The 12,216-nt window shown below is 39.4% G+C and overlaps 1 protein-coding gene and 1 long non-coding RNA gene across 2 annotated transcripts in view; both read left to right on the top strand.

Moving 5' to 3' along the window:
• Positions 1-1,263: 1,263 nt before the first annotated feature.
• The window catches only part of ephb2a (eph receptor B2a), an 84,193-nt gene continuing 73,240 nt past the window's right edge, over positions 1,264-12,216 (top strand). Inside the window, exon 1 of the mRNA XM_063882713.1 lies at positions 1,264-1,504. Coding sequence (XP_063738783.1) covers positions 1,372-1,504 — 133 coding nt within the window. The 5' untranslated portion in view covers positions 1,264-1,371. The remainder of the gene's footprint in view (positions 1,505-12,216) is intronic.
• Positions 9,191-11,076, top strand: LOC134863377 (uncharacterized). Its single transcript, XR_010165661.1, has 2 exons — positions 9,191-10,490; positions 10,752-11,076. It is a non-coding gene; the product is annotated as an uncharacterized LOC134863377 (long non-coding RNA).

Here is a 12,216-nt window from a genome sequence, read left to right as displayed (position 1 = left end):
TATTTCTTTTGGTATTCTTTTTTTTTTTTTTAATGTCTTAAGGATACTGTATGTTGGATGCCTGAGCCTAAGTTCATCAATTAAACCATTCAGTTGCTATTGTGCATCTGGAATTTGTTTTGAATCTTGACTATTTTCAAAATGTTACTTGACAGAAGGACATGCAGTTGCAGTTTGTTTTCTCTATTTATTTATTTTACCTCTCTCCCCCCGCCCACTTTTCCTATTTCCATCTCAATCAGCTGACTGAGGGTGTCACCACTTCAGTTACACCAATCACAGTTTGCCATGATCTCTGTGATCCAATCATGTCAGACTATGTCAGATGTTAAAGCTGTTTCTTTGTCTGCTGCTGTCCACGGTTTCTTCCCCTCTGCTTCCCAGACCCAGTCCAATAAACAAACTACTTATTTATGACACAGACAGCACAACCCCAGTTAGTGCCACTTTAAATAATAGCTAATGGAAACCACATGCCATGGCACATATGAAGGTTAGAAAACAGCAGCAGCGTGTCTGCAGTGTGGTTCAATGTTGTGTTGTTAATCTCTTAAAAAAGAAAATAAACAAAAAGTAAATATATATACCAACACAAGAAAAACTGATAAGCAGCTACAAAATATCAATACACTTTATGAAAAATAAATTAAAATACACTATTAACAGACCAAACATATACACCTCAAATGTAAAATGAGAAAACCATACAAACCTTTTGTTTGGAAGGTTGCATCTATAACATAATGATATCATATTTCTCTATCCTATGGTGCACTATTTCGAATACATGAATTGAACACACACACACACACACACACACACACACACACACACACACACACACACACACACACACACACACACACACACACACACACACGTAACTAACTATTTTTTGTGATATTTTATTTATTTATTATTAAATCCTGCACTGGTAAAGTGTCTGTAAGTACCATGAAAAATGGTCTGTACAATTAATAATTGTATTATTATTATTGTTTTAATATATTATTATTCAAATGTATTTATTCTTCTTTTTTTTTTTTTTCTAATAGAATATGACTTGCTTGAGAAGATTTAAGCTTTAACTACTTTAGAAGACAAGAATCACATACTAATAACTGTTTCTAAGCTGATCCTGAGTAACATTAATGATAACTGTGTTTCCTACCCGGTGTGAGCTCAGCAGATGGACCTGGAGACAGTGCATGCAGCGGGATGCCGGTGTCGGTGTTATTCCGCCCCCTTTCTTTTGGTTTCGCCCAAACTGCCCGGGCAGCAGCTCCTCAGCCATTATCCCTCCGCTGCTGCTGCTGCTGCTGGGGATGAGGATGAGGATGAGGATGAGGCTCTGCAGCTCTGAATGAACCCATGGTCAATGGCCCGCTGCTGGACGGCTGCGCTATGAACGCATTAGCATTTCACAGTCCAGTGCCTGGAATGACTCTCATTATGGATATATTGTATTTTCTGTGGATACTGCCAACGGTGTGGGCTGTCGAAGGTAAGCCGGTGTTAACTCTTGTTTGAATGTGAAGGATGAAAGTGGGGGCAGCGCGGCGCGCGGACATGGACAGAGAGTCCGTCATTAATGCAACAAACACTGTATAGCTTACTATGTTTGAACGGCGTTTCACAGCAGGGGGGACTCTGGAAAACACTGGACAAGTGTTTAGAGACAGCGCTGTTTAAGATAACTGTCCTTTGGAAGATAAGTGTCCTTTGGAAGAATATAGGCTGGAAACACTCTGTAGTCTGGAATGAATCTGCTTCTGAAGCTTTACTCTTCATCTGACTACCTCAAAGGCCGTCTGGGACATTATCAGCAGGCACGTTGTCTCGATCGGTTTGAATGCCATTATTTTTATGATGATGATTATGATTATGATGATGATGATGATGATGATGATGATGATGATGATGATGATGATGATGATGATGAGTATTATTATTATTATTATTATTATTATTATTATTATAATTATAATGCAATGTGTTATTGGACACTGGTGTGTCTTAGATCAATGGCGGGGACCATCAGTTGAGCCGGCGGTGTGTAGCTGGGACTCAGTGTGGTATGATTTCTGCTGAGGTTCCAGGATCCAGCTCAGTGAAGAGACCCTGCCAAGTGAGAAGAGACAGAGCACTGATGCATATTTAACATAATAGTCTAGTTCCCTATCTTCCCATGCACCACCTCATTAAAGTATTATTATTTTTGCATTACCTTCACCTTTAAAAAATGACAGCCCATCTGTGAAGCTATGTAACCTTACTGGGGGCTGCACTGGTGAGAAGCCAATATAACTATCTTAAATTCAATCAGTAAAGAATATCAAGGAAAGAATATGTGAAGAAAAAGAGAATGTGTTCATTGTGGGGCTCCAGAGATCTTAAAATAGGGTTTGATGTCCAGAATGGGGTCGCTTAAGCAATAAGGAGCAATACTTATTAACAAATACCATGGTGTGACGGTCACAATAAAAACACAAAAAAACAAAAACACATGATATATAAAAACAGAAGATTTTGATTTTGAGTAAACTGATTCTCTTTGGAAGGGGGCCCGCAGGAGGCCACACACACACACCTGCAGCTCCTCTGTAGTGTCCATGAACAGTCGTGTCCTGGTACACTCTCAAAGTTTCAGTACTTTATTTGCATGTTTTAAGGCCCATGTTGATATTTTAGTACTGACAAAATAAAACATTTGAAGGGCCCACAAGTAGGTCATTGTGATTCATGCAGTCGATGGGTTTAAAGGTGAGGTTAACACTGAGAGCAGCTCCATCATTTCTGTCTCAGTTCGTCGGAGGTGGAAGAAGTACTCAGATTTTGTACTAAAGTAAAATTAGCAATGCTAAATTATAAAAATACTCTGTTTCAAGTAAAAGTCCTGCATTGAAAGTATTACTCAAGTAAAAGTACAAAAGTATCGGCATCAGAATATACTTAAAGTACTAAAAGTACTAGTTATGCATAAGGGCTGATTTAATAATCATATAATACATTACTAGATTATGATTATTTATGCATTCATTTGTCTATAACAGCTAGTAAAGGTATTTATATACTGCTGCTGGATATCTTATCCTATAATTACATGTAATTTATATTTAATAACTGATTTATTCTATATTAGTTTAAGTACCTTAAGCTCTCAGATAAATGTAGTGGAGTAAAAAGTACAATATTGGCTTCTAAAATTTAGCGAAGAAGTATCTAGTAGCATAAAATGGAGATACTCAAGTAAAGTACAAGTACTTCAAACTGTAATTAAGTACAGTACTTGGAGAAGTTTGTTCTGTGACTGCATGGATTAAATGATGCCTTCAGCTGAAGTGAGCAGCTAACAGTTTCTTCTTTTATGAAAAGGAATCCTCCCTCAAGAGTGTGTACCTATAGCTTCTTACTGAGAGGAAGCATGGTTTTATGGGATGGGCTTGCTTAAGACCTTGAGAGCAGGTGTTGCACCTGGGTTTGAGCCTGAGCCTCAGATAGCAAAGTAGCCAATAAAAATAACAAATTAATTCAAATATCAATATTAGTCACACGCCTCTAAGTCCCCGGATCTTAAACTCTGGATATCCCAAAGCTCAAAGACATCACATGTCTGGATGAGTTTGGTCAGATGCTTATACAACGACACACTGTATCCCTGCTATATTTCTATTTGATTTCATTATGCAGCCATAAAAACTCTCTTTGGTTTAAAATGTCCTTAATTGTAAAAGTCACGTAGCTTAAATGAAAGATTGAGCAATGTAGGACACGTGATGCTGTTGGACAGTGTAATGAAATGTTATTAGCAGCCCTGAAGCCTGTTTAAACGCTCAGAGAGATAAGGCTGGTTAAGGAAGATGCCGGCGAATGGCCAGCATAACTATAACACTTTTGTATTTATTGGCTGACTGAAACAAAGAATGATGCATTTTCTGTTATTCACGTTTCATTTATTGACGACCACATCTAGAACATATAGTGAAATACTTTTTAGGTCAGAAAATGAGGAGGGTTCAAATGTGACCTCATGGACACATTTTTGTTTTATGAAAACATAAATCATAAAGCATGGTATCATCCCTCTGTATAACGGGGGCATGAAACCAGAGCAGTCAGCAGCTAACGTAGCTGTTTATTTCAACTAGGGATGATTTAAATACTCAGTGTCTGTCTGCCACAGGTCCATATCTGCAGTTCTCCGGATTCCTCACCTGTTGCTGTAATGCTGGGGGAAGGGATGATGCAGTGGTCTCAGTGATTTAATGGTTTGCTTTGAGCGGGCTCACATGGCCAAACAACCTGTGCTAATAGGTCAACATTGGATTGAATTTGAATATTGTTTAAAGATCTCTCAGACTGAACTCATACACTGACGAGAGCAATTGACTTGGAGGTGGTTCATTCAGAATGAGTATCAGAAATATTCAGTACGTTACATATCTGAGGTGGATGATTATGTACTGTGTAGGAATATACGGTCTACAGTAGGCCTCACAATGAACCTAATATTAATAATCAAAATGTTGCCTTCACACAATTAAATTAACATGATCAACATGATAACAGAAAGGCAGAAGCACATTGTTGAAAGTCTTTTTTTGTTGCAAATGTTCTTTTATATTAGCAGTTTAGCACAACATGGAAAAGCAATCCTTAGTAGGAAAATGCAATAATATATCCATTATTACAAAGAAAGTTGAATAATATTTAACTCAATATGGACCAGAATAATATAAGTATTTTGCTCATGTCTCGCAGCCTTAATTTGCATAGTATATGGTATATATAGTCTACTTGGATTTATGTTCAAATAAAATACATTTCGAGCCTGTGAAACAGTACATAGCGTTCTCTCTGGCTAACAAGGATCCCTGCAGTCATCAGAGGAGAGCAACATGGTATTTTTTTACTTGAAACATGTAACTAATGCGTGACACACTGCTCGAGTTTCATATATGTGGGTTTTATCAAGCATGGAGGTCGAACAATCATTCGGATTTGCATTAAGGGAGATGAAGGACAAAGAGCTTTTTAAATAATCAACCCACTATTAAATTGTGTCTACCATCAGGACACCCCAGCTGGTGACATTTCTTCCTTTATTCTTGCATGAAAAAGTAATGCTACATTGTTAAGTAGTGATAAATAGAGTGCTCTATTAAGATTTAGGTCTAAAGTAACATAGCGAGTTTAATTTAGGATAAATGTTGTTTTAGAAACAACTACTCACTAGTAATTCCAAACTGAATAATAACAAGAATGAGAATATGGGGACATTATTTAAGATGTGTAAAATGTCTGTCATAACTTACATACATGAACCCAGCCCTGCAGTGCTTATGGCGCATTAGTTGGAAGTGATCGATACCAAACTAAAAACCAAACACTACTCCTGGTAGTGCTGGTTTCATATTGAATTCAACTTGATCTATTCACCTTTGCTTAAAAATAAAAACAGCACCTTATTATTTTACAAAATTAAAAAACAAACCTGCATTAAAAAAAAACTCTCTCTGACTGTGCTCAAGACATTGGTGGACTTTAATCAGCAGGGCTGTGACGTGATAATGTGAGGCTTCACAGCTTCTCTCCAGCTGGGAGCCAAATTGTTTGTTTGCCATCACAAGAGGACAGCCTGCTCCAGTTATGATGAATTGCTGCAGGGCTGGAAAGTTTTCTCAATCTTTCACAGCTAATGAGTGTCATGCCGTAGTGATGCTAACAGTGTTGCAGCAGTTTAATGTGCTCATATGCTTGTTAGCTTGTGTAGCATCTCATCACCCTCAAACTTGATCTCCATTATCAGCCAGGAGCCAGTTCTCTGGAAGTATCCTACTCTTTAGAGCTGGGTCTGGTTTAAATTAAGTCAAATCTTACAGCATAAGACAGATATATGAAGAAAAGTGTTCTTTAAAGTATAGTGGAACAACAACTGGAGCCCAACAGCCAACACCAATGGGAGATAGTCCTTGCAGCCAGGCTACATCTGGTTGAAGAAGGTAAGTTTGTTTTAAGGGCCAACCTGTATTTGACTTAAAGAGGCGGTCAGATGGCGCCCGATGAAACAGATCTTCTGCCCTTTATCCTCTCAGAACAAAGTGAAGGTCCTCCAGGGAAATGTTGGTCTTCAGAGGGACTTCAGAGGCTGCTGGGTCTGGTGCTTTATTGAGACGTGGCCCACTGAAGGCAGCAGGACATGGACCTATTTACTGAGGGTTTGTAGCTTCTTTTTGTTTGGAATCAAAGGCTGGTGTGATGATACAAACTGAAGGTGGAGGGGAACATGTTTATGCCAACAAACAAGCTCTGTAAATGTCAGAAAAAATCTGCTGCACATTCCAAACACAAATCGGTGGAGTTTCCGCACCTTTTTATAATAGTGTACATCCCCCCGAGGCAAATCTCTGCCACCAATACTGTCTCTGAGGCAGTGCAACAACTCCGATACACCTGACGCAGGTACGAACTTTAAACGGGATGATATGAATGTCTCCCTCTGAAGGACACTTCCACCAATATGCCTCCTGTCCACGTGGGATACAACAGTGTCTTTTGAGTCTGTGCTCCATTTGAAGGAATAATATGTGATGACCACTTGGATGGACTTGTTGATGTCACACGCTCCCTTTTATAGAGATATTATTATTATTTGTAAGCTTTGGCTTCTTGAAGAAGGAAATAGCCAAAAAAAGAATCCAAGAAGCTTCTCATCAAGTTAACAGCGTTTATTTATACAATGATATGATATGGTAAGCAGACGCGCAGCTTGTGAACAGGCGAGGCAGGCAGAGCTGGGCAGTATTTTAACTACATGTATTTGAAATACGTATTTAAAATACTTTTCAGTATTTTGCATTTTGTATTTTTACAAGATTGGAAAAAATGAAATGTAGTTTGTATTTAAATACTTTGAGGTGCTGTATTTGGGTATTTTAAATACAAAAATACTTTGCAAAAAACCTTTTTTTTAAATCAGTAAAACTAAGCGAATCACCAGAGATCTTTGGGTCAAGACGTAAATCACGTGACACGCCCAATCGAGACTTGAATGCGACCATTTTTTCTCCGCGACGTCAGCAGTCATCACTACTACAGCAGTGAAGAGGACCTGCACCTACACGGCTCTGTTGCTGGCTTTTCGAGGCATGAAACAACACTAAGGTGAAATGTTTTGTATAAAAAAAATGCTACAGTCTTCCCACACACATTGTCAACAGAATTACACCATAAGCACTAGACTATTTTCGAGTGTTAGCTTTCTCTTGAATGATGAGTGTTTGATAGGCAGGGGTTGATAAATGACGGTCAGTCAAATTGCTTAGGTCAGCGAAATTGAGCAAGTTTCTTAGAGTGTAGCCTAGGTAGCTTATCAAATATAGACCAGAGAGGTCAAACATGAATGCTTGACTCGCAAAAGGTAAACTAGTACTAAACGTAAGATATGGTGATTAAATTAGTCACTCTCACTGAGGACAGTTAGGAGATCCAATTTTAAATTGGATGAAACGGTAGAGGAACACGGCCATATTATTTGATGTTAAACGAGAAAGGACCCGTTTCTATGACCCCCAATAAAACAAATAACGCCAGTTTTGTGTTTAAACCCGTAATAGCCCCTGTATCGGCCTAGTGATGTTGTAGGAGCCCTCGCAGGCATGTTCCCTCCCACGGCAAGACCTCGAGCTGGCGAATTCCTTTTCCACTCGGTACCAAATTCTATTACCAAACGAAAGAATGAGATAGGCTAAACTGGGCTCATAACAATGTTTTGAGCCCAGAACGATCCATAACTATAACCTGTCAATAAAGTACTTATTTATTTATTGTGAAAAAACGTGAGAAAATTGTGTTGTTTAGGGGCTTGGGCCACTTGACAAATGTCCATCATAGAGCAGTAGGCTAGGTCTAAGCATTTCTGAATAATATTAAGTCTTCTATGTTGATTCATACTAACTAATTATATGGAGATTCAGTTCCTGTTAGAGCTCCAACCAAAGCTAGGGAGGATCCTTGAAAACCCACTTTTATATAATCTTAAACTACACATTTAGCTTCTAAAATCATATTCACACTTGGCTTTTTTTTTTTTTAATAGTCCATTAGAGACCAATACAGTAGGCTGTATTAAGCATTTCTAGGGCATATTATTTATTTTATATTTGTATTTATTGAAAACTAATTCAGTATCTGTAGATCACTAGATTTGGAGTCACTGCCTGTTATGGCGCATAGTAGTTAGTTTTGTGCATGGAGCTTAGCTCAGCTGTTAGCAGAGATGTCAAAAGTAAAAGTTAAAAAAAAAAGAAAGAAAAGAAACACAGTTTCCTTCCAACACAGGTAACTTATCTGAGTAACCAGTAGACCTGTGTACTTGTCTTACGATCAGCTGACTACACTGGTTGGATCAAGTTTGTGGTGGGTCCTTGTTAGATTGTTAGAAGTGTTTTTCAGTAACAACGCAGTCTATCTATCCCATTAGGTACAATGGAGTAAATGGTCTAACAGCTATGTAATAGGCTACCACGTGCTAGTGTTGTACTTACACCAGAAAATGTACTTTTACTTTTACTTTTGACACCTCTGGCTTTTAGTTTTTCCACTTCCAAACGCTTTATCATTAGTATCCTAGGTAATATTTCACTTGGCAGGTTAGAAGAGCCCTTTCATGCAAGTGCATATAGTAGTCAGTTTCGGATTTAATTGTTTTTCCTTTTTTTATGATGTGATTTAAGTGTGTGTCTGTTGAAGAGTAACTGACTAACAACTTTTTTTTTGACAATTTCGTTTGAAATAGAGGATGTCCCACTGAACTGAGATGAGTGACAATCATGATGATGAAGAGGCGTCAGGTGAGCCTCAAGCCACCACATCTTCAGAAGGTACCACTGGGCCTAGGTGTGCCATATTGGATGGGAAATTCTTCAAAGTAGTATCTCAAAATCCAAGTGGAAAGATAGAAGCTGAGTGTCAGCTGTGCACAACCAAGAAAGCCATTATTTGTGGCTCTTATCAAGCAACAACAAATTTCAAGACACATTTGAAAAGAAAACACCCAGAGAATCTACAGGAATTTGAAAATTACAAAAAGGAAAGTGCAAGTGGCCAGCAGAAGAAAGCCAAAACATCATTAAGGCAGACTCGTTTGTTTGACCATGCTAGCCCAACAATATCACAAAGTAAAGTGAAATCCTTTGTTGTCAAAGGAATGCACTCATTAGCCACCGTTGAACAAACAGAATTCATCGAGCTTGTGCAGGGACTTCACCCAGGTGCCAATGTAATGTCCAGACGGACACTCGGACGACGGATTGATGAAGAATTTGCAACAAAAAAAGCATTCCTAAAAGAGACGCTTAAAAATGTTCGCCGTGTTTGTACAACAGTGGATATTTGGTCAACAAAGAAAACCAGTTATTTGGGAGCAACAGTACATTGGATCAATGGAGACACGCTGGAAAGGCAGTCAGCCGCTCTTGCCGTTAGGCATTTTCCCAGCCCCCATACTTATAACCGAATAGCAGAACTGTTGGATGAGATTCACACAGAATATGGGCTGTCTTCAGACACCATTGTGTCTACAGTTACTGATAATGCATCCAACTTTGCAAAGGCCTTTAAAGAGTTCAGTGTCACTGGAAAAACAAATGACCCAGATGAAGTTGAAGAGCTGGACGATGAGCTGTCCTTCCTGGTCATAGATCCTGAGAGAGAAGAAGCATCTGAGTGTTCCATCATTTTACCACCACACCTCCGGTGTGCGACACATACTCTGAGTTTAATCTCAACTACTGATGTCAAGAAATCGATCACTAGCAATGCAACTCTCAGCAGGCTGAATCATTCAACGATGGCGAAGTGCTCAGCATTATGGACAGCATCTGGCAGACCAAAGAGTGCTGAAACGCTAGGCAAAGTAATCGAGCAGCAACTCAAGACACCCTGCATTACAAGGTGGAATTCTCTGCATGACTCCTTGAGTCAGTTGTCATTCTTGCGTGACAAGCTCCCTGATGCCATGACTGCCCTGCAACTTCCACCATTCAGGGAAGTCGAACTGGACTACATTGAGGAATTTTGCAGAGTGTTACGACCGATTGCCATCTCAATAGATCGGCTTCAAGGGCAATCTGCATGCTATTATGGTGAGCTGTTGCCAACACTTTTCACCATTCAAGCCAAGCTGGAGGATCTGCAAGCATCAAACTTGAGGTACTGCTCACACGTTCTTCAAGCAACCATAGCAGGGTTCAAAAAACGCTTCCACAATTTTCTGATGCTGGAGCATGACGTGAATGAGGCCATCCTGGACACCACAACACACCCATACTTTAAGATGAGGTGGTTACCCCAGAGGTTGGCTTCTGAGAAGAGGCGAATACAGCAACTGATGCTGCACTCAGCAGACGAACTCGGACTTCTCTCAGAGAGTGACGGGACCACACCGAGCACAGAGGAGAATGACGAATTCTTTGTGTTCACTGATCAAGGTGAGAAGAATTTCTTTACACTTTAAAATACTTAATTATGTAATTTACAATAGCATGTTTTACCTTTTGGTGACAATTTCAGTATTTATACTTTGAAGAATGCATTATTTGGTCCTCGGGGGGGAGTTTGTGCTAGGTATTGCTATGACCCTGTCTGATTGTTGTCTATCTGTCTGTTTGTCCATGCATAGTGTCTGGCAGAGGCCAGCTTGCCATCTCTGATTGCTCTTGTTTTTTTTCTGTTGTCTTCAATCTCTACAGGAACAGTCAACCAGCTGGAGGCCGAGGCCTTGCCCAGCCACAGCAAGGCGGAACTGGAGACCCTTCATTTTTTGGAGGATCCCAGAAAAGACCTGGCTTCACTAAATGCATACCCTTTGATGAAACAGCTTTTTGTGAGATTTAACACAACCCTACCATCCTCAGCCCCGGTTGAGCGCCTGTTTTCTTTTGCTGGCTTAGTGAACCGGCCTCACAGAAGGTCATTAACACCAGATATGCTGGAGAAGTTGGTTGTCCTGAAGAACAACTGATCTGTTTTTCTGTTTAATATGGATAAAATAAAATGGATTTGAATGTAGCGTTAGCTGTCTCCTTTTTTATTTATTGTACATTCCTCAGTTTACAGACAGTATTCAATACAGGCATTATCTCGCGTGTATTTTTGTATTTTCAAAATACAAAATACTTGTATTGTATTTAAATACATTTTCCAGACCAGTATTTTTGTATTTTATTTTGATACATTTTTTGATCAAGTATTTGTATTTTGTATCAAAATACTTTATGATGTATTTGTGCCCAGCTCTGGAGGCAGGCAACTGCTTGGGGCCCCGAGCCGCTAGGGGGCCCCCAGCCCCCAAGAGCTGGCATGTTAAGCCAACTACGTCGATAAACACTTACTTTCATAAGGTACGTACACCAACCGGCACATACGCATTTAACACTGATGTTACAGGCGCTTAACTTGTATAGTAACAAACTACGTTAATTACTATTTGGCCGCAAACTTAAATGTGCTACTCTCCAACTGCACATGCGCAGCGTTGCTAGGCAACGTCACGTAAATAAAGGGAGTCTTTTCGTACACATATTCCGATTGGATGGAATGTTGATTGACATTGGCTTTGCCGAGTCAGAAACCCAACTTCCCGCCCGGTTTTGAAAATGAACGTAAGTGAATGGGTGACGTCTCTAGGTCAGTTATCCCACTTCACGTTAACCCGTGTGATGCCATCGTTCATTAAATTGGAAACTAAGCTGGAGGAAAATGAAGAGGAGCTATCCATCTTGGTTGTGAGAAGAGGAAGAAAAAAAAAGATGATGAAGAAAAAAGAAAGGAAGACAGTGGTAAGTGGAGCAGATAATGATCTAAGCATAACATCAACAGTAAATGACTACTGTTATTGAACTACTGACTAGTGTTATTTATTGTTGAACTAACAGGGAGACAGACTAGCAACTAGTGTTAAGCTAGCAACTATGAATGCTATGATAGCAATGAATAATGAAAGCTATGCCCAAGGAGAACAATTACAAATCTCTTTCATATCTCTCCTCAGGATCTTTACTTAAATTTATGACCACAAAAAAAAGCAAGATTCTCCAGAGTCCCACTGTTTCTCTTGAAACACTTAAAAGAGAAACAAGCACAGTGAGAGTGTATCTGGAGAATTTCAGGGGAAATGGACTTGCTGCCTCTCAGACTGATGCTAGAGAGATAGCA

The sequence above is a fragment of the Eleginops maclovinus genome, chromosome 1 (genome assembly GCF_036324505.1).
Source record: "Eleginops maclovinus isolate JMC-PN-2008 ecotype Puerto Natales chromosome 1, JC_Emac_rtc_rv5, whole genome shotgun sequence".
Classification (NCBI taxonomy): Eukaryota; Metazoa; Chordata; class Actinopteri; order Perciformes; family Eleginopidae; genus Eleginops; species Eleginops maclovinus.
The sequence above is the reverse complement of the archived record's forward strand: the minus strand, read 5'-3'. Positions and strand labels throughout refer to the sequence as shown.